General features: G+C 41.1%; 1 protein-coding gene across 1 annotated transcript in view; it reads left to right on the top strand.

Moving 5' to 3' along the window:
• The window catches only part of vps13c (vacuolar protein sorting 13 homolog C), a 387,871-nt gene that overhangs the window by 304,225 nt on the left and 56,104 nt on the right, over positions 1 to 27,542 (top strand). The window contains exons 66-72 of the mRNA XM_072282204.1: positions 3,619 to 3,763; positions 4,463 to 4,597; positions 12,557 to 12,638; positions 12,721 to 12,790; positions 13,654 to 13,765; positions 16,756 to 16,869; positions 20,561 to 20,700. Of these exons, the coding sequence (XP_072138305.1) occupies positions 3,619 to 3,763; positions 4,463 to 4,597; positions 12,557 to 12,638; positions 12,721 to 12,790; positions 13,654 to 13,765; positions 16,756 to 16,869; positions 20,561 to 20,700 (798 nt within the window). The remainder of the gene's footprint in view (positions 1 to 3,618; positions 3,764 to 4,462; positions 4,598 to 12,556; positions 12,639 to 12,720; positions 12,791 to 13,653; positions 13,766 to 16,755; positions 16,870 to 20,560; positions 20,701 to 27,542) is intronic.

Below are 27,542 nucleotides of genomic sequence, written 5' to 3' on the forward strand. Positions count from 1 at the left end.
TGCTACTCCCCTCGCTTTTGAATTAAATGAAGCCGCAACAACACTACCCACCCATTCTCTCTTTAGTTTCTGATGTTCTATTTCTGTTAAGTGCGTTTCCTGTAAAAAAGCTAAATCTATCTTCATTTTTTTAATATATGTTAAGATTCTTTTTCTTTTCACTGGTCTATTAAGCCCATTAACATTAAAACTCAAAAAATTCAATAAATTAGTCATTATTCTTAACAAAGTTACTCCAATCTAAAACATTACTTATCTTCTCAACTCTCATAGTTCCTTGGGGAATTTCTTTAAACTTCACCATGTTGCTATGTGTTCCCCCCCAACCTTCCAGGCAAAAAGAAAAAAAGATAGAAAAAAAAAGAAAAAAAAACAAAATACCCCCCCACTAATGTTGTGAATGAAAGGATACACAACACTACCCCCCTCCATTTTACGGGTCGCGGCAAAAGCCACGCTTGCACACATGATTAACGTAGCAATCGATCAGTGCTTCTTCCAGCTCCCCTGCAACAAAAAAAGTTATATATATAGACAAAATTAGTATTACTATTCCCAACTAATTTCCTCCAGTGTTAACCTTTCTTACCCCCTCATATAATTAATAATATATTTATACATTCATCCAGCTTCAAAAATCCAACAAGTCCATTCTTTAACCCAATCTTCATCTTCAATCTATCTCTCTCTCCTGAGTTTGTTCTTGTATCTGGTGAATATTCAGAAAATCTTGCACAAACTGCTCTGCTTTCTGGTAGTCATCAAAAAATCTTTTTTCTCCACCAGGCAAAAAAATCTTCAAAGTTGCAGGATAACGCAGTATAAATTGATAACCATGATCCCATAGTGTTTTTTTCACTGGATTAAACTTCTTCCTTTTCTTCAAAAGTTCGTAACTTATATCAGGGTAGAAAAAAACTTTGTTCCCTTTAATTATCAATGGCCCTTTTCTATCTTTGGCAGCTCGAGCAGCTGCCTGTAGAATCCTTTCCTTGTCTTGAAATCTTAAGAATTTTATTAAAATCGATGGTGGATATTGGTCATCTTTTGGTTTTGGTCTTAGAGCTCTATGTGCCCGCTCAATTTCAATTAGTCGAGCCTCCTCTCCCATTTGCAAAACGTCCGGGATCCATCTTTGAAAAAATTCTATTGGCTTTTCTCCCTCCATACCTTCTGTAAGACCAACAATTACGTCTACTGAAATTTTCCAACATATCCACTTTCTCCAAGAGTCGGTTTCTTTCCGAGTTCCAAACAAGCAAATCATTTTCTGTTTTTTCCACTCTATCATTCATAAGCCCCATTTCTCTTTCCATCTTCTGAAGCTCCTTTTCCATTTTGTCCTGTCTTTCCATAACTTTATTATAGCACCTCTTCATATCTCTAAGCTCTTCTCTTACTTTTCTTAATTCAGCCGTTGATTGCAATAGAGCCTCTCTTATGTCTCTATCATCTCCTTTACTTCCACTGGCTTCCAATTCTTCCTCCTCTTCTTCATCTGTGTTCTCTGCAGAGTCCAATTCTGACTCTGAGTCGTTTTCAATTGCAGTGGGTGTCGGTTCTTGTAGTTTGCGTTGTGTCGATTTGCGCATGCGCTCTTCTTTGCACATGCGCATTTCCGGTGTCGTCTTTGGAGAAACCGTTGCCACCGCCATTGCTCCCTGTTCTACTGAAGGAGATCCAACCTGAGTCCGAGGCTCCATCGTTGCAGTAGGCCCTTTTTTCTTCCCGTCTCGTGGCTGCTTCGCAACAGCAGACTTCTTTTGTTGCAGTTTAGGAGACATATCGTAAAGTAGTCTTACAAAGTTTATAAATAGTTTTGAGAAAATATTTACCAACTTTGTTTTATTTAGACGGTACTTTACTGATTTGTTGCGGGAGAGCTGGATTTACACGTCTCAATCCCACGTCATCACGTGACGCCCCCCCATCATCCAAATCATTGACATATAACATAAAAAGAATCAGTCCCAACACAGACCCATGTGGAACACCACTAGTCACCGGCAGCCAATCAGAAAGGATCACTTTAATCCCACTCTTTGCCTCTTGCCAGTCAGTCACTGCTTTACCAAAGCAAGAATCTTTCCTGTAATACCATGGGACTGTAGCTTGTTAAGCACTGTCATGTGTGTCACCTTGTCAAAGGCCTTCTTAAAATCCAAGAATGCAACATCAACTGATTCTCTTCTGTCTATCCTGCTTGTTATTTCTTCAAAGAATTTCAACAGATTTGTCGGGCAAGATTTTCCTTGAGGAAACTACGGCCTATTTTATCATGTGCCTCCAAGTTCCCTGAGACCTCATCCTTAATAATTGACTCCAACATTTTGCCAACCACTGAGATCAAACTAACTGGTCTATAGTTTGCTTTCTTCTGCCTATCTCCCTTCTTGAAGAGTGAAGTGACATTTGCAATTTTCCTGTCTTCTGGAAGCATTCTAGAATCTAGAGATTTTTGAAAGATAATTGCTAATGCCTTCACGATCTCTTCAGCCACCTCTTTCAGAACCCTGGGGTGTACACCATCTAGTCCAGGGGACTTATCTACCTTCAGACCTTTCCATTTCCCAAGAACTTCTCTGTAGTCATGGTAATCTCAGACACCTCATGATTTCTGACTCCCAGAACTTCCACTCAATAACTTCTGTCTTCTACAGTGAAGACTGATACAAAATACTTACTCAGTTTGTCCGTCATTTCCTTGTCCCCCATTACTACCGCCCTAGCATTGTTTTTGAGTGGTCCAGTATCCTCTCTTGCCTCTGTTTTACACTTTCATGCACATCTTCTTCCCCTTTGAATCTTTGGGCATCTACAGTTGCCAATTAACCTTTTGGATCAGAGAGGAAACTGGAGCATCCATAGGAAATGCACACAGTTAAGAAATGTGCAAGACAGTACCTGATTGGACCTGTTTCCCTGGAACAGTGATGAGTAGTACTACTCTATATACAGTTCTTAGTTAAATTTGGAAGGTTGCTACAACTTTTGAGAAATGTTGAGGTAACTGTATTTTTGAAACGTTCATCATAGCAGTAAATGGTCAAAAAACACAAAATACAAATGTAAAATTTTTGGAAACAAAAAGTGGAAAATTTCAGCTGAATACATTTGTTGAAGATTGGTATGTCAAAGTTATTCTCTGAAGCCGTCTCTATAATTAATATTTTGTTTTTGAAGTATTGAAACATTAAAAAATAGGTAAGTAAAGTTGGTGTGGAGGAAGAATTATTTCTGAAGGTTTTCTATCCCTTTATTTATTTTATTTAGAGACAGGCCAGAACAAGTCCTTCCAGCCCAAAGAGCTGCACCATCCAGCAGCCCACTTACTTAACCTTAGCCTAAACACACGAGAATTTTACAATGACCGATTAACCTACTAACTTGTCCATCTTTGGACAGTGGGAGTAAACCAGAGCACCCAGAGGAAACCCATGCAGTCAGGGGGAGAATATACAATTCCTTACATATGATGCTGGAATTGAACTCTGTACTCCACAATGCAGTGAGCTGAAATAGCATTGCGCTTAACCCCTACGCTACCTTGACGCCATACGGCTCAGTAAAATGTTTAAGCATTATTTAATTTTTAATCAGTCTTCATTCTGTCTTCAGCTCTGGTGTTGTCTGGGAAATGAAACGCAAGCAGCGGTGGAAGCCATTTAGTCAAAAGCACATCAATCTTTTGGAACGGGCCTATCAAAAACATCTGACGGCAAGGACTGAAGAGCACTGGATAAAGTTGGATAGTGACTTAGAGGTAACATAAAGAGCTCTTGTCTAACTGAGCCTGGGTTCTGGTGAATATGTCTCACAACAATAGTTCTTGACTTTTTCATTGGAACATTCCAAACTCCAAAAGTCAGTAAGTCACTTGATGATTTCCCTTTCGTGAGTGACATTCAACAACATTTGGAATATTGTTTTCTGTATACTTCCTCTAAAATTACCACTACGAAAATTATTGATCCATCATTTGCACTTCCACCATATATTTGTGCTATGTACAGAGAATAGATATATATAGTATATTGGGAAACAAATCAACCTGTCTAAAGGAATCAGCACAAGCACATTTCCTGTTTCTAATTAAGTTCCGTTGGCTAATAGGAAAACTTTTTCTCCTTTTTTCTGCTTTCAACCTGTGGGAATTCTGACATAAAAGATAGTGCCAATTTGAAAACTGCATTTATAGATTACACATAGAACAGAAATCTTCAGTCCTTGGTGGTCATGCAGAATAATTCTTTAATGTAACTTTGCCTTTCAATTACTTGTCTTTTTGATAGCATTCATGAAGGAATGCGTACTCATTTATGTTTGTCTAACAGCAGTGAAACGCTTTTAAGTGAGTGAAAGCCATGCAGTGATCTGGGTACAGGATAATATACCCACAGTTGATTTGCTACTGTGGTGCCATTTCTGTTTGATGCAAGATTACCCTGCTTTTTTATTTTAGGCTAATTTTCACCGGATGGAAACTCGATTGCCTCAGCAAATGAGCATCAAGCGAGACTTTATATCAGGAATTCATGTTGAATATAAACAGTCAGCTCATCATAGGAGCTTACGTGCACAATTATATTGGCTACAGGTAAAGTTTCAATCCTCTTGCATTCTGATGGTATTGTTTTATTAAGGTCGGCTTAGTTTTGGAGTTAGGAAAGAAGACTACACACAGGTCAAGGTGAGAGATTTAAAAACGAGCGTTTGCAGGTTTTTAACTTTCCAGGCAGCCCAATCGAATCGCAATTCTTAAGCAAGGGCAAATAAAGCCACGGTAAGGACAAGCAGAGCAGCTGTTGTGTGAGTGGACCAGTGTTAGAGTGGGGAAGCTTTGGCACAGCAGGCTTGGGTGAGGTAAGATTATGTTAAGCTTCTTCTTCATTCTTCATCTGTTAGTGCATAGTTAGTGGCATGAAAATGGATCCAGAGACAGTGTTGTGTTCTTTGAGGTGTGAGAATTCTGAGAGACCTCCAGTCTCCCAGATAACTACATCTGCATCAGGTGCACCGAGATGCAATTCCTCAGAGAACATGTTAAGGAACTAGAGCTGCAGCTCAAAGATCTTCAGCTCGTAGGAAAATGTTAGGAGTTGATAGGAGCTACAGGAGTCACTCCTAAGTTGCAGAAGGCAGGTACTGTCAGGAGAGGGAAAGGAAATGGGCAGCCAGTGCAGAGTACCCCTGTGGACATTCCCCTCAATAATAAGTATACCACTTTGGATTCTGTTGAGGAGGACGACCTACCAGAGTGAGCAGCAGTGACCGAGTTTCTGACACTGAGTCTGGTGTGGTGGCTCAGAAGGGAAGGGGGGGAGAAGAGGATTGCAGTACTGACAGGGGATTCCACAATTAGAGGAGTAGACATGAGACTCTGTGGACATGAAAGAGACACCCGAATGGTATTTTGCCTCCCAGGTGCTAGGGTCTGGGATGTCTTGGATCGGGTGCACGGTATTCTAAAGTGCGAAGGTGAGCAGCCAGAAGTCTTGGTACATATTGGCACCAATGACATAGGTAGGAAAAGGAAGGAGATCCTGAAGAGAAAATTTAGGGAATTGCGTGGAAAGCTGAAAAACAGGAGCTCCAGGATAGTAATCTCTGGATTGCTGCCTGTGCCGCGTGCCAGTGAAGGTAAAGATGGCATGATTTGGCAGATGAATGCGTGGCTGAGGAGCTGGTGCAGAGGGCAGGGGTTCAAATTTCTGGATCATTGAGTTTTATCTTCTGGGGTAGTTATGATCTGTATTAAAAAAAAAAAAAAGCAGGTAGGTTTGCTAGAGCTGTTGGGGAGAATTTAAACAGTTGTCAAGGAAATGGGAACCGTAGTGATAAGGCTGAAGATGGGGCAGTTTGTATACAACTAGATGCAGTCTGTAGTGAGTCTGTGAGGAAAGAACAGGCAGATGATGGAGCAAAATTGCAGTCAGTGGGAGGAGCTCAAGCGTAACATGGGGGCAAAGTTGAAAATAGTGATGAATACATGACTGAAAGTGTTATATTTGAACACACGCAGTATACAGAATAAGATAGGTGATCTTGTAGCATAATTAGAGATTGGCAGATGTGATGTGAGCATCATAGAGTTGTAAGAAAATCATATTTGGGAGCTTAGGATCCAAGGATACAGACTGTATCAAAAGGACAAGCAGGTTGGTAGAAGGGGTGTGGTGGCTCTGTTGGTTAAAAAAAAGAAATCAAATCCTTAGAAAGAGGTAACATAGGATTGGAGGATGTAGAATCTTTGTGGGTAGCATCAAGGAACTGTAATACAGTCCTCCAAACAGTTGCCAGGATGTGGGCTGCAAATTGATTAATATTTATTTATTTATTGAGATACAGCGCAAAATAGGCCCTTCTAGCCTTTCGAGCCGCAGCAACCTCCAATTTAACCACAGATTAATTATGGGACAATATATAATGACCAATTAATCTACCAACTGGTACATCTCTGGACTTGGGAGGAAACTGGAGTATCCAGAGGAAACCCACATGGTCAGAGGGAGAACATACAAATTCCTTTTAGACGGCGGAGGGAATTGAACACAGGTTGCTGGTATTGTAAAGCATTGTGCTAACTACTACGCTACAGTGCTGCCCAATATACCAGGAGATTTTAAAAAATGTATGTCAAAAAGACAGTGTTAAAATAGTAACAAAGAATTTCAATATGCAGGTGGATTGGGAAAATCAGGTTGGTGCTTGATCCTGAGAGAGACCATTTGCGGAATGCCTGTGAGCTGGCTTTTGAGAGCAGCTTATGGTGGAGTCCACTAGGGGAAAGGCTATTCTGGATTGGTTGTTGTGTATTGAACCAGATTTGACGAGGGAACTTAAGGTCAAGGAACTCTCAGGAGGACTCTAAGGGACTGGATATGTAAGTATTTGGATAGACATGGACTGATTAAGAATAGTCAGCATGGCTTAATGCGTGAAAAGTCATGTCTAACCAATTTTTTGGAAATTTTTGAGGAAGTTACGAGGAAAGTGGATTAAGGCAAGGCAGTGGATGTTGTCTACATGGATTTTAGTAAGGTATTTGACAAGGTCCCGCATAGGAGGCTGGTCAAGAAGGTTCAGTCACTTCGCACTCAAGATGATGTGGTAGATTGGATTTGACATTGGCTTTGTCAGAGAAGCCTGAGAGTGGTCAAGGAGGGTTGCCTCTCTGACTGGAGGCTCCTGACTAGTGGTGTGCCACAGGTATCAGTGCTGGGTCCTTTGTTATTTGTCATCTATTTCTGGATGAAAATGTGGTTAACTGGATCAGCAAATTTGCGAATAACACCAAAATTCAGGGTGTAGTGGACAGTGAGGAAGGCTATCATGGCTTGCAAAGGGATCCGCATCACATGGAAAAATGGGCTGAAAAATGGCAGTTGGAAATTAATGCAGACAAGTGTGAGGTGTTGCACTTCAGTGGGACCAACCAGGGTAGATCTTAGTGAATGGTAGGGCACTAAGGAGTGTGTAGAACAAAGGGATCTGGGAATACAGGTACATAATCAGTTGAAAGTGGTGTCACGGGTAGATAGGATCGTAAAGAAGGTTTTTGGCACATTGGTCTTCATAGATCAATGTATTGAGTACAGAAGATGGGATGTTAGGTTGAAGTTGTATAGGACGTTGGTGAAGCCTAATTTGGAGTATCGTGTGCAGTTTTAGTCAGGAAAGATGTAAACAAGATTGAAAGAGTGCAGAGAAAATTCACAAGGATGTTGCCAGGTCTGGAGGACCTGAGTTATAAGGTAAGATTGAATAGGCTAGGACTTTATTCTTTAAAATGTAGAAGATTGAGAGGAGATTTGATAGAGGTATACAAAATTATGAGGGGTATAGGTAGGGTAAATGTAAGCAGGATTTTTTCCACTGAGGTTGGGTGGGTTTACAACCAGAGGTCGTGCCTTAAGGGTGGAAAATGAGAAGTTTGAGGGGAAACTTCTTCACTCAGAGTGTCGTGAAGGTGTGGAATGAGATGCCAGCAGAAGTGGTCCATGCGAGCTTGATTTCAACATTTATGAGAAATTTGGATAGGTACATGGATGGTTCAAAGGTACAATAAGGAGGAGGAGGCAGAAGAAAGGAAGTTATAGGCCAGTTAGTCTGACTGCAGTGATTGGGAAGTTTTTGGAGTCGATTGTGAAGGACGAGGTCTCAGGGTACTTGGAAGCACATGATAAAGTAGGCTAAAGTCAGCATGGTTTCCTTAATGGAAAATCTTGCTTGACAAATCTGTTGAAATTCTTTGAGGAAATAACAACAGGATAGACAAAGGTAGATGTTGCACACTTGGATTTTTGGAATTCCTTTCACAAGGTGCCACACATGAGGCTGCTTAACAAGCTACAAGCTTATAATATATTAAAGCATCCATTAGACTTGCGAGACCATGGATCTGCGCCTGGAAAGTCTTCACTCTCCAGGGCGCAGGCCTGGGCAGGGTTGTATGGAAGACCAGCAGTTGCCTATGCTGCAAGTCTCCACGACACCAATGTTGTCCAAGGGAAGGGCATTAGGACCCATACAACTTGGCACCAGTGTTGTCGCAGAGCAATGTGTGATTAAGTACCTCGGCTGGGGCTCGAACTCACGACCCTCAGGTCGTTAGTCCAATGCCTTAACCACTTGGCCACGTGCCCAGGTATAATATTACAGGAAAGATTCTAGCATGGATAAAGCATCGGCTGATTGACAGAAGGCAGAGAGTATGGATAAAGGGAGTCTTTTCTAGTTGGCTGCTCGTGAGTAGTGGTGTTGGGACTGCTTTTATGTTATATGTCAATGATTTGGGTGACTTAATGTCTTTGTGGGCATGTTTGCGGACAATACGACAGTTTGTGGAGGTACAGGTTGCGTTGAGAGGAAGGAGAAGAGGCTGCAGAAGAAATTAGATTAGGAGAATGGGTGGAGAAGTGGCAGATGGAATATAGTGTCAGGAAATGTACGGTCATTCACTTTGATAGAACAAAAGCATAGACTATTTTCTAAATGGGCATAAACTTCAAAACTCCAAGGTGCAAAGGGACTTGGGAGTCCTTATGCAGGACTCCCTAAAGTTTAACTTGAAGTTTGAGTTGGTGTTTAGGAAGGGAAATGCAACCTTAGCATTCATTTTGAGATAACTAGAATTTCAAAGCAAGGATGTAATGCTGAGGCTTTACAAGGCACTGGTGGAGGCCTCACTGGGAGTATTGCGAGCAGTTCTGTGCGCCTTATCTAGGAAAAGATGTGCTGACACTATAGAGGGTTCAGACAAGGTTTACAAGAATGATTCCGAGAATGAAAGTGTTATCGTGTGAGGAGTGTTTGATGGCTCTGGGCCTGTACTTGCTGGAATTTCGAAGAATGAGTGGGGATCTCATTGAAACATATCAAATGTTGAAAAACCCTGCTAGAGTAGATGTGGAGAGGATTTTTCCTGTAGTGGGGGAGTCTTAGATCAGAGGGCACAGTCTCACAATCAAGGGATGTCTATTTAGAAAGGGGATGAGGAATTTCTTGAACCAGAGGATGTTCAATCTGTGGAGACCCAGTCATTGGATGTATTTAAGCCGGAGCTTGATAGGTTCTTGATTAGTCAAGGCGTGAAAAGTTACAAGGAGAAGGCAGGGTAATGAGGTTGAGAGAGAAAATGCATCAGCAATGATGAAATGGTGGAGAAGACTTAATAGGCCAAATGGCCTAATTCTGCTCCTATATCTTATGGTCTTATGGGTTTAGATTGGCTCTTCCATCTGATATTCTGCGGTCAAACTGATCACTGGTTTGTCACCTTAAACTTAAGGAGGTCTGACAATAAGTATATTGGTGGTTAAGATAGTGGTATAATATTTTAAAACCGCCGCAAGTCTAAATGACGGGTCACTAACAAGATACTGGATATGTGTGACTCAAGAAGTAAATTAAAGAAAGATAAAAACACAGCAGAGGGAAGAACAGGCAGAAGACATCATTGCCAAGGAACAAGCAGGCTTCCTTAAGGGCGGAAGCACCACTGAGCAGATTTTCAATCTCTGCACCCTCTGTGAGAAACACCTTCAGCACCAGAGAGAGTTCTACCATGTCTTCATAAACTTCAGGAAGGCGTTTGACAGCGTCTGGCATGATGCCTTATGGGCCACCATGAAGAAATTCAGCATGGGGCAGAACCTGATTCATACAATCCATCAGCTTTACGCCAAGGCAACCACTGTAGTGCTTGCTCAGGGCACCATTGGGGAGTGGTTCCGTACCTCTGTAGGAGTCCCATCAGGGCTGCCTCCTCTCCCCAACTGTCTTCAACGTCTTCCTGGAACGAATCATGAGTGTTGCCTTTGAAGATCATGTGGCCACAGTCAGCATCGGAGGGAAGAGCATCACAAACCTAAGATTTGCTGATGACATTGATGGACTTGCAGGAAAAGAGGACGAACTGGCCAACCTGGTCAGCCATCTTGACAGAGCCTCCACAAAGTTTGGAATGGAAATAAGTGCCGAGAAAACCAAGCTCATGGCAAATGCCAATGGTGCCATCACAACAGACATCTCAGTCCATGGTCAGAAACTTGAGACAGTGCAGCAGTTCAAATACCTGGGGGCAATCATCAGTGTGAAGGATCAAGACCAGAAGTCCTGGCAAGAACCACACAGACAATGACTGCACTATCCAAACTCAAGACAATATGGAGAGACAGCAACATCACCATGAAGTACAAGATCAGACTCCTGCGTGCATTGGTATTCTTCATCTTCTTGTACGCATGTGAGAAATGAACCCTCACAGCAGAGCTACAGAGGAAGATAGAGGCATTGGAAATGAGATGCTATCGCAACATCTTGGGCTTCTCATACTTGGACTACATCACAAATGAGCAGGTCAGCAAGACCATTCGGCACCACATTGGCCCCCATGAAGACCTTCTCACAACGGTGAAGAAAAGAAAGCTGAGATGGTACGGCCACGTAACAAGATCCAGTGGCCTTGCAAAGACCGTTCTACAAGGAACTGTGGAGTGGAAAAGGAGAGGTAGACAGAGGAAAAGATAGATGGACAAAATTAAAGAATGGACAAGGAAAACATCTGCGGTGACCCAGGCTCTGGCACACAACCGTGACAGATGGAACAGACTGGTGCAAAGCTTGTCATGACGGCATCCCGATGACTCCACCAGGAGTTAAGGGCGCAGGGCAAGGCACAGCATAATATTTCAATGCTGGAATGGCCCCTGTTTAAAGTCATGTTGGTTAAAATTTTACTCATATTGTCAAGTTTGTTACTGATTATATGATTTGATATTTTACACAAGATTTATGTAAGACCAATGGATCTACAGTTTTCTAAGACTATTAAAGCTCTTTTTAACTATTCAGTAGTATACCTATACAGTTTCCTGTCTACTGCTTGCTCACTGTCCAGTGACTCCATTTGGGAGATTCACAACTCTGACAAATTTCCTCACTGAGACAGAAGTTGTGGGTTCAGGTCACAATATAGGGTATCCTGTCCAATATTTACCCTACAATCTGCATCACTAAACAAGATTCTGCATTCATTGATATGGTGCTGTTAGATGGCATTTGCCTATATTAGAGCAACAGGTACTCTAAAATTACTTATTCACTTTTGAAGTTCATTTCTGGTTGACTCATTGTAGGAACGATGTGAAAAATTTAGAGAGTGTGCAGAGGAGATTTACCAGATGCTTCCTGGATTGGAGAATATGTCTTATGACGAAAGATTGAGCAAGCTAGGCTTTTTCCTCTTTGGAGCGAAGAACAACTTAGTAGAGGTGTATAAGATGATAAGAGGCATAGATGGAGTGGACAGCTCACACATTTTTACAAGGAGGAAATGGCTAATGTGAGAGGGCATACTTTGAAGCTGATTGGAGGAAAGTATAGGGCGGATGTTAGAGTTAGGGATTCTACACAGAGAGTGGTAAGTGCATGGAACGCACTACCAGGGTGGTAGTAGAGGTAGGTACGTTAGAAACATTTAAGAATCTCTTAGATAGTCACTTGAATGAAAGAAAAATGGAGAACTTTGTGGAAGGTAAAGGTTAGATTGATCTTGGAATAGGTGAAAAGGTTGGCACAACATTGTGGCCTGAATTACCTGTACTGTACTGTGCTGTACTGTTCTATGTTCTGAAATGTCTTAAGTTGTTTACAGTTAAGAAAGGCTTTCATCTGAATATCTTTTAAGTACTTCTGAGAGTGGAGATATTTGTGCTTTAGTTCTAGTTTATCATTGCATTTTTGGTCTTTGAGGCCTCAAAAGAAATACATTGAAATGTTGATATTATTATTTATATATCCTTGAATAATAAACCTTAGACATAAAATAAAAATCAAGATTTCTATAGGTGTTTGAAACCTCGACTCAAAAAACGATGGAAGCAATGAGCAGGTCAGACAGTAACATTTGAAAGAGAAATAGAGATGATTTACATTGTCCCTTTTTCAGGACAATTGAGCATTAGTGGCCCAAACACCATGATACTTTTTTCTGAAATGACCAAATAAATAGCTCTAATGCTTTCAGACTACTTCATCTATTTTTCTGTTGCAGGTTGACAATCAGCTTACTGGAGCAATATTTCCAACTGCATTCTATCCTGTACTTCCGCCCAAGTCAATTGCATTGGATTCAGGTGAACTTACTTATATCCCCAAACAGTGTATTATCTGCAGATATCATTACAAATGTTCATGTTTCATCTATGCTCTTTTCAGAACCAAAGCCATTCATTGACATAAGTATCATCACAAGATTTAATGAACACAGTCAAGTGACACAGTTCAAGTGAGTAAAGTATCTTTCTCATTTGTAGTTCAATTTGTTGATGCTAATGTGCAGTTTTAAAACATTATTTAGCCGATCCTCAGTTATATTTTCTGGGGATTTGGATCTATACTCCGCTTTAAATGGGGTCCAATTAAGTTTATTGCAAATTTTGTAAGTATAGTAGTTCTCTTTTGATATTTATGCTACATGCTAACCACTGCCCACCTATCTTCATTCCATCCTGTCACTATTCCATTTTTGTATACTTGTCAGCAGGATCTATCCTTAATCACAGACTATTTCTCATTGATATCATCATCAAATAGAGTTATTTTTCACCTGTCCTGATCACACCCAGCTTTAGTGCACAATCACAATTCTAAACTTCTTCATTGTGTTTTTAGTCAAACTTGTCCAATATCAGCAACTGAATGACTAGAAATTTCCTGTAGTCATTCAGTTCCTAATTAAAGGAAAACCAAATGCTGTTTTTTCCAACTTTTTAATTATCGTTATTCCTGAACCATGAATCTCTTCCTCTTTCTGGCATCTTTCTGAAATTGGACAAGGCAAACTGTTAGGGAAAAGTTCAGCAGATTAGGAACAGTGTTAAACTTCATCAATTACTCCTTTGTGCCACATGGGGATCTCTTAAAACTAAAGCTAATACAATCAGAATAATGAGTACTTTTGTGATATGCCCTTATTTTGTTGCTGAAATAAAGATATTATGGAAAAAACATGCTGTTTAAAATAACACACACAAAATGCTGGTGGAATGCAGCAGGCCAGGCAGCATCTATAGGAAGAAGTACAATCGATGTTTCGGGTCGAGATCCGAAACTTTAAACTAAGTTTTTTTCCCTCTATTTAACTTTCAGATACTTCATGGTTTTGATTCAGGAAATGGCTGTGAAGATCGATCAGGGCTTTCTCAGTGCTGTTGTTGCATTGTTTACTCCAACCTCCGATCTTCTTGCAGGGACACAGAAGGTAATCTCAGCACAATGTATGTTAAGTGCTTATTAATTGGTGGTGCTGCAACAATTCCTTAGCCATGAGCAGTTGTTAGAGCAGCCTCGTTACATGAAAGTTGTTCCTGGTAATTATGACATGGCTTATTTAGCTTTCTGAAGCTCACCAACTTTCATCTGAATCTGTTTGTGTAATGGCTATTTTGCAAAATAAAATATATTGCCTTGACCAGTTTTTGGCAAATATATGTTAACAAAGATGAGGTAGATATACTAGGATTTAATAGGTTTCTGTTATCTTTCTCAGCTTTTAAATGGTGGCCTAGGTTGGCTAGGAAGAGAGAACGTTTTGTCTTACTGCCTTCTTTGACCAGCTGCTGCTCTGATGTGAACCTACACAAGTTTAGTTCATCATTATGAGTGCACAGTGGATGCAATAATTACTGTGTACAGTTTTATAGGAATCACATCTTACTCTGAATTGTGTACCATCCTGATTTGGATGCGAAAGCACCATTACATCCTTATTGTTTGGGCCAAGATCCTTGAATGTCATATCAAGTAATGAAAGAATCATATCAGAACCCATTTAAACTCATTTCACTGCAGATTAAATAGGCCTTCACTCTTTGTGACAATGCCATGGGAAATCAAACAGTTAAATACTAAATGGTAGTGAAATTCAGATTAGTGCAATGCACACCATAAAAGTGAAGCTGGCAAATGTAAAGAGAATGAGCAATGAATTTGAAAGAGAGATTAGAAAACGCTATTAATGAAAATAAGACACGATATTTTGGAGCTTCACCTAAACAAAGATAGATTATTCAACCATTTTAGTGCCATATTAAAACCCTTACTTACTTGTGATCAACTTCAGAGGGCTAAGATGGATTTTTATCTTAAATACATGCACTACTTAGTTTTTATCTAGGCTTTTATTTACAAAGAGAATTGACCATTAGTTGATGGAATTGAATGGCTATGAATCTTTTCAGTCAAGTACTCAAACATCTTCACTGTTTAGATTTATTTAGACAAGTCAGCAAAGAGTTTCCCTTATAGATGGCGAAGATCCCTCGTGGGACAAAACTATAAAATCAGGGCCATTGCTGATGGGGGCCAATGTTAGAATGGTCAGGCATTGGCTCAACAGCTTAGGCAAGAACAGGCAGATGCTAAGCATGCTAGGTCACTTGGACTCTATTGGTTGATTGACGAACTTAAGCTTAAGACGTTAGAGCCAAAGATATAACAAGTGCAGGCAGGATGGTACTTCAGACAGTAACATGCTCCTGCTGTAAAATGTGGGATTGCAGGGGACCTAACAGTCTCTGTGATAACTACATCTGCAGGAAGTGCATGCAACCTCAACTCCTGACTGACAAGGTCAAAGAACTGGTGCTGCATATACTCAGGACCATCTAGGAGGCCGAAAACCAAATTGATGAGGCGTTTACTGAGGTGGTTACACCCAGAGTGCAGGCCTCAGATAGTGGGTGGGTGACTACTGGGAGAAGTAAGGAGAGTAAGCAGTTAGTGCAGGGTTCCTCTGTGTCATTTCCCTCAGCGATGAGTATACCCATTTGGATACTGCTGGGGAGCAGGGGTGGGGGGAATGACCTATCAGGCCACTGCACCAGCAGCCAGGCCAGCTCTGAGGCTTAGCAGGGAAAAGTAAGGTCAGGTAGAGTGATAGTGATTGAAGACTCAAAAGTTAGGGGACAGACAGGAGATTCTATGGCTATGATGATGTGTTGCTTCCCAGGTGCTAGGGTCAAGGATGTTTCAGAGTGGCTGCAGAATATTCACAAGAGGGAGCATGAACAGTCAGAGTTTGTGGTGCACACTGGCACCAATAGGTAGAGAGGAGGAAGAGATCGTGTGCAGGGAGTTGGGGAAGAGGCTGAAAAGCAGGACCTCCAATGTAGTAATCTCTGAATTACTCCCAGTGTCACGTGCTAATCAGGGCAGGAATAGGATGGTGGTATAGATAAATGAGTGACTGAGGAACACTGGTGCAGGGTATAGCATTTGAGTTTTCTAGATCATTGGGATCTCTTCTGGAAAGATATGACCTGTACAAAAGGGATGGGATACACCTGAACTTGAGCGGGACCAATATCTTTGCAGGCAGATTTGTTAGAGTTGTTGGGGAGGGTTTAAACTAAATTGGTAAGGGGAAAGAAACCAGAGTAATGGGGCTGAGTTTGGGCAGTTGGTAGGGTAGAATTGCAAATAGTTGAAGTTTAACGTGGTGGCAAAATTGAAAAGTGTGATGAATAGAGGATCGAAGGTATTATGTTTGAATGTGCGCAATATATGGAATAAGGTAGATGTTCCTGTAGAACATTAAAAGATTAGCAGGTGTGATGTTGTTGTCCTCGCTGAGTTGTGGCTGTAAGAAGATCACAGTTGGGAGCTTAACATCCATCGATGCACTTTGTATCGTCAGAACAGGCAGATAGGTAGGGGGGATCGAGAGGCTCTGTAGGTAAAAATAAGTGAAATTAAATCCTAAGAGGAAGGTGATGTAGAATGGGAAGATATAGTCATGGAGGATTTCAATATGCAGGTAGATTTGGAAAATCAGGTTGGTGTTGGATCCCAAGAGATAGAATTTGTAGAATGCCCATGAGATGGGTTTTTAGAGCAGCTTGTGTTGAGCCCACTATCGGAAAAGGCAATTCTGGATTGACTGTTGTGTAATGAACCAGATCAGTTAAGGGAGTTTAAGGTAATGGAACCCTTGGGAGACAATGATCATAATATGATAGAATTCACCCTGCAGTTTGAGAGGGAGAAGATAAAGTCAGACGTATTTGTATTATGGTGGAGTAAAGGGAAGAAAAGCTCTAAAGATGAAAATTACCCTTGGATAAAAGATTTGCATCACAGAAATGAGACATGACTATGGTTAATTTGTTTATTGCTTATTTGCACAATAGTTTTGTTTACACAGCTGGCATTGATATGATTCAGTTGATGTTATTTTGTTTACTTTTGTAGACCAGTTTGATAGATCGAGATATGGAATCGATAAAGGCAGAACTGATAGAAACATCAATGACTGATGCTTCAAGCCTGAGTTTCTTTGAGTATTTCCACATCTCGCCAATAAAGGTAGAATAATCAACTCATTTTCAGTTTAATGAAGAAGTTACATTTATAAAAAAGTTAACAATAACTATGGTAGTAATTTTATGCTAGGTTTGATACCTCATTCACTTTTGCTCCTTTTTCTTGTATATGGGTTTAATATTAACTTATGTTGGCCATTATTTTTGTTTTCTCTCTTGAATGTAAGTGTTTTATTCATCAGCTGAAATTGAGTTCTTTTCCCAAGTTTGCAGTAGCTTGAGAGCTTTGCGCAAATACGGTGGATTCTGATTAATTAGGACACATTGGGAACTTTAGATTTTGGCCCAATTAGGTGGCTGTCCTAATTAGCCAAATTTTCATGGAAATAGTTTAAAAAAGGCAAACTCCCGTTAACTGAGTAACAAATTATGTATTTAAATGAAGCACAAAACAAATTAGAACACTACCAATGTTACTACAGGACTATAAAACTGTGTATTAGTTCCCAATAGTTATCGATGGAGGAATTCATACAGTGTACACTGTGCTGTTCTTTTGATCAACTGTAAATTAACAATATTAATGCAGATGAGGGTTGTTTTCATTGCTTTCCTGTATGAAGTAGTGTCAAAAATCACAGCTTTTTAATTCAGTGTCGGTCAGCCCAAGTGAATAATATAACATAAGTATATGCAACTGACACTCTTTACTGTGCAACCTGATATCTTCCCTCTCATTGTGGGAGATTTTAACCAGACCAGCTTGAAGAAGTCTCTGAACAACTACTGCCAACATATTGCCTGTAGAACCAGAGGAGCCAACACATTTGACAAGCATTATACTCCATCATAACATTTACTGTGCCATGATATCCATACTTTTATAAAGTCCAATCACCTGGCTGTACATATACTCCCAGTGTATAGGCAGAGGCTAAGGACCAAGAGGGTATGGTCAAGGAGGCAGAGCAGTGCTTACAGGACTTTTGAGTCACTAGGCTGGACAATATTCAGGGATTCATCTTCAAGTCTGAATAGATACGCCACAGTTGTCACCAACTTCATCAAGACTTGTGTAAGTGAGTCTGTGCCTTCAAGAACATACCTGACATACTCGAACCAGGAGATTCTCAGTCTGCTAAGGACTAGATGTGGCATTCAAGACTGGTGATCCAGAACTATACAAGGGGGACAGGTGCGACCTATGGAAGGCTATTTCAAGGGCAAAAAAATGATTCCCATTGAGGTTAGAGGCGGAATCAGATGCACATTAGCTTTAGCTGGGTTTGCAGCTTATTACTTCCTACAAAGTGAAACCTAGCATGTTTCAACGTCTCTGAGGATCTATCCTGGGCCCAACATGTTGCTGTAATTGCAATGAAGGTAGAACAGCAGCTATATTTCGTTAGGAGTTTAAGGAGACTTGGTATGTCACCAAAGACACTTGCACATTTATACAGATATATCATGGAGAACATTCTAACTGGTTGCATCACCATCTAGTATGGCGGGGCCACTGAAAAGGATCGGAAAAACTGCAGAAAGTTATGAACTCAGTCACCTCCATCATGAGCGCTAGCCTCTTCAGGATCCAGGACATCTTCAAAAGGTGATATGTATAAAAGGTGGCATCCATCATTAAGGACCTCCATTGCCCAGGACATGCCCTTTTCTCATTGCTGCCCTCAAGGAGGAGGTACGGGAGCCTGAAGACACACACTCAAAGTAACAGGAACAGCTTCTCCTCCTCCACCATCAGATTTCTGAATGGACAATGAATCCACGAACACTACCTCAATATTTTTTCCTCTCTTTTTGCACTAGTTATTAAATTTATTTTTTTAATATTGCTTCTTTCTGTAATTTATTGCTTTTAATATTCTATATTGCAATATACTGCTGCCACAAAATAACAAATTACACCACATACGCCAGTGATATGAAACCTGATTCTGATTAAAAACTGGTTAGCATGTGTAGTGTCTAATGGCCACACAGGTGCACACGACTACACTAGTCAGGAACTGTTGCATCCTCCAAGTCTTCATTTACACTCAAGATGATTATTGATACTGTTGTGGTCTGTACAAATACTTATCAATTAAATAAAAGCACATGTACGGAGGTGAGGTTAACTGGTATAGTGTATATAAAAAGTATTCACCCCAACCCCTTGGAAGTTTTCATGTTTTATTGTTTTACAACATTGAATAATGGATTTAATTTTGCTTTTTGTGACACTGATCAACAGAAAAGACTCATGTCAAAGTGCAAACAGATCTCTACAAAGTGAAACAAAATTTATGACAAGTATAAAACACAAAATGATTGTATAAGTATTCACCCCCTTTAATATGACACACTGGTGCAGCTAATTGGTTTTAGAAGTCACATAATTAGTTAAATGGAGATCACCGTGTACAGTCAAGGTGTTTCAATTGATTGTAATAAAAATACATCTGTATCTAGAAGGTCCTCTGCTGGTGAGTCAGTATCCTGGCAAAAACTACACCGTGAAGACAAAATAACACAACAAGCAATTCTGCAAGAAGTTTATTGAAAAGCACAAGTCAGGAGATGGATACAAGAAAATTTCCAAGTCACTGAATATCCCTTGAAATACAGTTAAGTCAACCATCAAGAAATGGAAAAAAATGGAATGGAATAGAAATGGAATATGGCACAGCTGTAAATCTGCCTAGAGCAGGCTGTTGAGTGACCATGCAAGAAGGGGACTAGTGAGAGAGGCCACCAAGAGACCTATGACAACTCTGGAGGAGTTCCAAGCTTCAGTTGCTGAGATGGGAGAGACAAAAAGAAAGCCACTGTTTGAAAAAAACTCACTTGAAATCTCGGCTAGAGGTTGCCAGAAGGCGTGGAAGACTCTAAAGTCAGCTTGAAGAAGGTCTATAGTCTGATGAAACCAAAATTGGGCTTTTTCGCCACCAGACTAAATGCTATATTTGGCGTAAGCCAAACACCGTACATCATCAAAACCACACCATCTGTACTGCAAAACATGGTGGCTGCATCATGCCGCGGAGATGCTTCGCTGCAGCAGGCTCTGGAAGGCTTGTGAAGGTAGAGGGTAAAATGAATGCAGAATAATACAGGGAAATCCTGGAGGAAAATGTGATGCAGTCTGCAAGAGAACTGCAACTTAGGAGAAGATTTATTTTCCAGCAAGACAATGACCCCAAGCATAAAGCTAAAGCTACACAGGAATGGCTTAAAAACAACACAGTTAATGTCCTGGAGTAGCCAAGACAGAGTCCAGATCTCAATCCAATTGAGAATTTGTGGCTGGACTTGAAACAGGCTATTCACTCATGATCCCCATGCAATCTGGCAGAGCTTGAGCAGTTTTGTAAAGAATGTGCAAATCTGATAGAGACCTTTCCACACAGACTCAAGGCTGTAATTGCTGCCAAAGGTACACCTACTAAATGCTGACTTGAAAGGGGTGAGTAATTATGCAATTGATTATTTTGTGTTTAATAATTGTAATAAATTTATACTAATTTGTAGAAGTTTGTTTTCACTTTGACACGAAAGAGTCTTTTCTGTTGACAAGTTAAATCACTGCAATTCAATGTTATAAAACAATAACACATTGAATACTTCCAAAGACGGTGAATACTTTTTATAGGCACTGTGTTAAAAGCATAATCCAAGCCAAGATTCCGCCGCAGAAGTTGTTGGTGAATTTAGCCATTCTGTTCTTTTCTAAACAGTTGCATCTAAGCTTGTCTTTGGACTCGGGGGGAGAGGAGTCTACTAAAGGAAAGCAAGAGGCAGCACGGCTCCAGTCTATCCACATTTTGCTCAAAAGTATTGGAGCTACATTAACAGATGTTGATGACCTTATCTTTAAGTAAGTGGAACATGCTGCTTTAAACAATTGGGGTAATATAAAAGTGGGGAGATTGTTGTATGAAGAGAGTTTATTTTAATACTTCTGTATAATTGCAGAAATATGTATATAAATGAAATTTAATTTCATTTCAGTTTATGATGAGCTAAAATTTATCGAGGATGGAGAAAGGGAATTGAAAATACTAAAAAAGCTGGTAACACTAAATAAAATGTGAAAAAAGCACAGATCTGGAATATCAACAGGTCAGGCCATATCAATGGAAATAGAAGCAAAGTTAATGTTTCAGGTCAAAGACCCTTCATCAGAACGAAAAGCACAAAGCAAGTACGCTTTGGACAAATGGGGCAGCACAGTGGCGCAGCTAGTGGAGCTGCTGTCTCATCGTCATACAACATAGAACCAACATCCCCCATGCCAACTTAGATGACCTTATAAACCTGTGCAATTTACCCCTGTTTATCTTGTATTCCTCTGAGGGTTCCCAACTTGGGGTCCATGGCACAAAAAAGGTGGGGAACCCCTGCTCTAAACTTTTCCTATCCACGTACCTGTCATAGAATCTTTTAACTATTGTTCTTGTCCTGCCTCACGCAGCTCATTCCATATACACATCACTCTCTATGTAAACAGGTTGCCTGTCATCCCTTTTAATTTTTTTCCCCTACCACCTTAAGCCTATACCACCTAGTTTTCTCATTCTCTTTCCCAGTACAAAAGACTACCTCCATTCATCCTATCTATGCCCCTCATGATTTTGTACACCACTATAAAGTCACCACCTCAGTCTGTTGTTCCAAGGAATGAAATTCTCTTTCTCTGTAACTCAGGTCTTCAATGCCTGGCAACATAGAAACATAGGAAACTTACAGCACGATACAGGTCCTTCGACCCACAAAGTCCCTACCTTAGAACTACCTAGGCTTTACCCATAGCCCTCTATTTTTCTAAGCTCCATGCAGTCATCCAGGGGTCTCTTAAAAGACCCTACAGTTTCCGCATCCACCACGGCCGTCGGCAGCCCATTCCATGCACTCACCACTCTCTGCATAAAAAAAACTTACCCCTGATATCTCCTCTGTACCTACTTCCAAGCACCTTAAAACTATGGCCTCTCGAGCTAGCCATTTCAGCCCTGGGGAAAAGCCTCTGACTATCCACATGATCAATGCCTCTCATTATCTTATACACCTCTATCAGGTTACCTCTCATCCTCTGTCGCTCCAAGGAGAAAAGGCCAAGTTCACTCAACCTATTCTCATAAGGCATGCTTCCCATTCCAGGCAACATCCTTGTAAATCTCCTTTGTATCCTTTCTATAGTTTCTACGTCCTTCCTGTAGTGAGGCGACCAGAACTGAGCACAGTACTCCAAGTGGGGTCTGACCAGGGTCCTATATAGCTGCAACAATACCTCTTGGCTCTTAAACTCAATCCCACGATTTATGAAGGCCAATGCACCGTATGCAAATTTACTAACCCTTCCCTCCACTTCCTCATCCAGGTCATTTATAAAACTCATGAAGAGTAGAGGTCCCGGAACAGATCCCTGAGGCACACCACTGGTCACCGGCCTCCATGTAGAATATGACCCATCTACAATCACTCTTTGCCTTCTGTGGGCAAGTCAGTTCTGGATCCACAAAACAATGTCCCCTTGGAGCCTATGCCTCCTTACTTTCTTAATAAGCCTTGCATGGGGTACCTTATCAAATGCCTTGCTGAAATCCATATGCACTACATCTACGGCTCTACCTTCATCAATGTGCTTAGTCACATCCTCAAAAAATTCATCAGGCTCATAAAGCACGACCTACCTTTGACAAAGCCATGCTGACTATTCCTAATCATGTTATGCCTCTCCAAATATTCATAAATCCTGCCTCTCAGGATCTTCTCCATCAGCTTACCAACCACTGAAGTAAGACTCACAGGCCTATAATTTCTTGGGCTATCCCTACTCCCTTTTTTGAATAAGAGAACAACATCCGCAACCCTCTAATCCTCCGGATCCTCTCCTGTCCTCTTTGATGATGCAAAGATCATTGCCAGAGGCTCAGCAATCTCCTCCCTCGCTTCCCACAGTAGCCTGAGGTACATCCCATCCGGACCCGCTGACTTATCCAACTTGATGCTTTCCAAAAGCTCCAGCACATCCTTTTCCTTAATATCTACATTCTCAAGCTTGTCAGTCCACTGCAAGTCATCCCTACAATCGCCAAGATCCTTTTCCGTAGTGAATACTGAAGCAAAGTATTCATTAAGTATCTCAGTTATTTCCTCCGGTTCCATACACACTTTTCCACTGTCACACTTGATTGGTCCTATTCTCTCAAGTCTTATCCTCTTGCACTTCACATACTTGTAGAGTGCCTTGGGGTTTTCCATAATCCACCAAGGCCTTCTCATGGCCCCTTCTGGCTCTGCTAATTTCATTCTTAAGTTTCTTCCTGCTAGCCTTATAATCTTCTAGATTCCTATCATTACCCAGTTTTTTGAACCTTTCGTAAGCTCTTCTTGAATAGATTTACAACAGCCTTTGTACACCACGGATCTTGTACCCTACCGTCCTTTCCATGTCTCATTGGAAAGTACCTACTGAGAGCCCCATGCAAATATCCCCTGAACATTTGCCACATTTATTCTATATGTTTCCCTGAGGACATCTGTTTCCAATTTATGCTTTCAAGTTCCTACCTGATAGCCTCATAGTTCCCCTTACTCCAATTAAATGTTTCCCTAACTTGTCTGTTCCTATCCCTCTCCAATGCTACATACAGTAAATGAGATAGAATTGTGATCACTATCTCCAAAATGCTCTCCTACTGAGAGATCTGACACCTGACCAGGTTCATTTCCCAATACCAGATCAAGTACACCTCTAATCTTGCAGGCTTATCTACATATTGTGTCAAGAAACTTTCCTGAACACACCTACCAAATATTACCCCATCTAAACCCCTCACTCTAGGAAGATGCCAATCAATATTTGGGAAATTAAAATCTCCCACCACAACAACACTGTTATTATTACTCCTTTCCAGAATCTGTCTCCCTATCTGCTCCTCGGTGTCCCTGTTACTATTGGGTGGTCTATAAAAAAACACCCAGTAGAGTTATTGACCCCTTCCTATTCCTAACTTCCACCCACAGAGACTCTGTAGACAACCCCTCGATGACTTCCTCCTTTTCCGTAGCTGTGACACTATCTCTGATCAACAGTGCCATGCCCCCACCTCTACTGCCTCCCTCCCTATCCTTCCTGAAACATCTAAAGCCTGGCACTTGAAGTAGCCATTCCTGCCCCTGCACCATTCAGATCTCTGTAATGGCCTCAACATCATAGCTCCAAGTGCTGATCCACGCTCTAAACTCATCCGCTTTATTCATGATACTCCTTGCATTAAAATAGACACATCTCAAACCATCGGACTGAGCGCATCCCTTCTCTGTCACCCGCCTATCCTCCCTTTCACACTGTCTCCAAGCTTTCTCTATTTGTGAACCAACCTCCCTTTCCTCTGTCACTTCAGTTTGATTCCCACCCCTCAGCAATTCTAGTTTAAACTCTCCCTAACAGCCTTAGCAAACCTTCCCACCAGGATATTAGTCCCCCTCTGATTCAAGTGCAACCTGTCCTTTTTTGTACTACTCCATCACCCACTCCTCTGACGCCCACTCTGTAAATCTGTCTTCCTTTTAAACTCTTCCCGCTGTTCTCACTGGCTGACCTCCACGTGCTAGTGCAGTTCAAACTGCTGAAGAAGTAACCGTCACCTTTTCAACTTTGCTTGCAACCTTCCAGTAAATCTTTTTTGCAATCTTTCCACCTAAATTTTGTCTTTCTAATAATGGAGTGTCCAAGCGTGGCTTCACCAATGTTTTGTTCAACTGCAACATAATGTCCCAACACCTGCAGTTATTGACCTAATTGATAAAGACTAGAGTGCTAAACACCTCCTTTTCCATCCTGTTTACTTGTAATGCCACTTTTGAACAATGTACCTGCACTCCTAGGTCCCACTGTTTACCAATCCTCCCCAGGGCACTACTGTTCACTGTGAAGGTCCTATCCTCATTTATCTTCCCCAAATGCAACATGATGCATTTATCTTGACTGAATGCCATTTGCCATTTCTTGGCTCACTTCCCCAGCTGATCAAGATCTCCTTGTAAACTCATCAACTGGGTGATCTCTACAATTTATCCCCATAGTGAACCCAGTCTCACCCTGTCATATATTTCCTCTGTTCTGTCTATCCATACTTCTCCCATTCTCTCTGCAGTTTGAAATTAAGTTGTTTCCCTGTCCTTCCCATTTCGTTCAAAGGGGCTTTCAGTTTGAAGTGTTAACTGTTTCTCTTTCTGTTAGGTGTTTACAGTAAGTTTTACTTTTAGTTTTTCTGCACGCAGTTATTTGTTTTATTTTATGAAAATAGGAGGCAGGATCAGTAAAGTGGACTGTTCATATTTGAAGGAACCAACCACATGGATAAGATTTTGGGGTTGTGTTCGGAAGACAGTGTAGAATAGGTAGCCAGTTTTGTGTGGAATGATGGGGAAATTAATGCCAGTGTAGCTCTATTGATCTGGAATATTTCAGACTTTAGTGTTGGATTTTCTTGACTATCAGATGTTATTTTGTTAACATTCCTATACAAACTTAATTCACTTTTTCAAGCCACAAGAGTGTGCAGGAAACAAAACCAAGTAAGCCGGGTACAGTTAACAATTATAACCGATGTTTCGATGGCAAATTCACTGTCTTCATTAGAGATGACGAAACATCAGTAATTATCGATAACTGTACTTGAGGTAGCCTGAGGAGATTTTATTTGTCCTATACACCAGGAAAGCACCTGATCCTTTTTCAAGGGAGGGCTGAACAGAACCCAGTAAGCTAAAGCGAATGCAGGATCTGGGGCCCACCAAGTGGCTGGGGAGAATGGGATCTGGAGACTCGGGTGAGTAGAAGAGAGTGCGGGAACCAGGTCCAGGTGAACAGAAGGTGTGAAGATCAGAGGGTGAACCAGGTACCAGAGTATTAAAATTTCCAAATAGTCAAGTAGCGTATTGTTGGTACAATGACTAGAGGGGAAAATTCCAAGTATTATATAAAGCTATAGTGATATAGCAAAGAAGCAATTCTTTCAGCCCAGCTCATTCATGCCAAGCTAGATATCCATCTAAGTTAGTCTCATTTTCCAGTATTTGGCCCATTTCCCTCTAACCCTTTCCTACAAACTGGTGCAGAAATTGAGCAACCTGGGCCTTGGCAGTTCACTGTGCTCATGGATACTGGATTTTCTGAGTAACAGACCCCAAAGTGTCAGGATGGGAGAACACACATCATCTACTTTCATCCTGAACACCGGTACACCACGGGGGGGTGTTCTCAGCCCCATCCCCTATTCTCTTTTCACCCATGACTGCTCTACCATTCACTCCACCAACATCATTGTCAAATTTGCTGACGATACCACCCTAATAGGTATCATATCAGACTGTGATGAGACAGCCTATAGGGAGGAGGTACAGCATTTGACAGAATGGTATTGTCATAATAACCTGGACTTGAACATCACAAAAACCAAGGAGCTGATAGTAGACTTCAGGAAATCAAAGCGCGTCGAGCACTCTGCTCTGCACATATACGGGAAAGAGGTGGAGAGAGTAGAGAGTTTCAAGTTCCTCGGCGTCCATGTCTTGGCTGACCTCACCTGGACTGCCAATATCTCTTATCAGGTGGGGAAGGCCCAACAGAGGCTCTACTTCCTAAGAAAGCTAAAGCCTCCTCCCTCATCACCTGCTGATCAACTTCTATCGGACAACTATAGAGAGCCTCCTGACGTATTGCTGTGCAGTGCGGTTTGCCAGCTGCACGGAACAGAACAGGAAGGACTTGCAGCGGGTGGTGAGGGTAGCAGAGCGGGTTATTGGCACAACATTACCCTCCAGAGACATTTATACTGGCAGACTTCAAAAGAAGGCTACTTGTATTTCAAAGGATCCCACTCATCCTGGACATCACCTGTTTTCCCCTCTACCTTCTGGGAAGAGATACAGAGCATTAAGGACGAAAACAAAGAGACTCCTTAACCGCTTCTACCCACAAACAGTGAAATGTATAACACCCCTTTCCCTTCTCCTGCCCCCCTCCTAAGACGGTGGCAGCTAAATGCATCACACTTCCAGGAATGGCAGGTGTGCAATAGTCCTACCCCCCCATCCATATATTATTAATTTTGCACTGCACTCCTGAGGTTTTAGAGTTTATTTTATGTACATATTCTTTGTCATGCTGCAAAATGTTGAGCTGCTAAACTGTGTTTCATTGCTCCACGACAATGATAATAAAGATATTCTTCTTTTTCTTCTTCTAACATGTACCTGTATGAATGTCTCTTAAATGTTACTATTGTACCTGCCTCAGTCACTTGTTCCATACATGTATACACCAAAATCTACGTGGAGAAGTTGCCCCATAGGTCTGACACTTTCACCTTAAACTTTTATTTGTTAAAAAGAAATCTTCCAGCTCCTAATTATTATTGATGATTGAAGGTACTGTAAATTCCGGTGTATATGCCGAGCCCCCTTAACAAAGTGACTTTTTCATGTTACCTTTGTATAAGCCAACCCCTTTTGTAGAGGTTTTGGATCAGGGAGGGAAGTTTTTGATTAGGTTCCCAATGGTAAAGAATCCTCTGAAGTATAACCCCCATGAAACCATTTAGCACCCATCGTAATCTTGTTAAAACATAACACGGGGTGATGGGATCAGTATGTGTACTCAGTATGGAGTTTACAACCACCATGTACAAAAGATTAAAACGAATGCGA

Source organism: Mobula birostris, chromosome 18 (genome assembly GCF_030028105.1).
Source record: "Mobula birostris isolate sMobBir1 chromosome 18, sMobBir1.hap1, whole genome shotgun sequence".
NCBI classification, from domain to species: Eukaryota; Metazoa; Chordata; class Chondrichthyes; order Myliobatiformes; family Myliobatidae; genus Mobula; species Mobula birostris.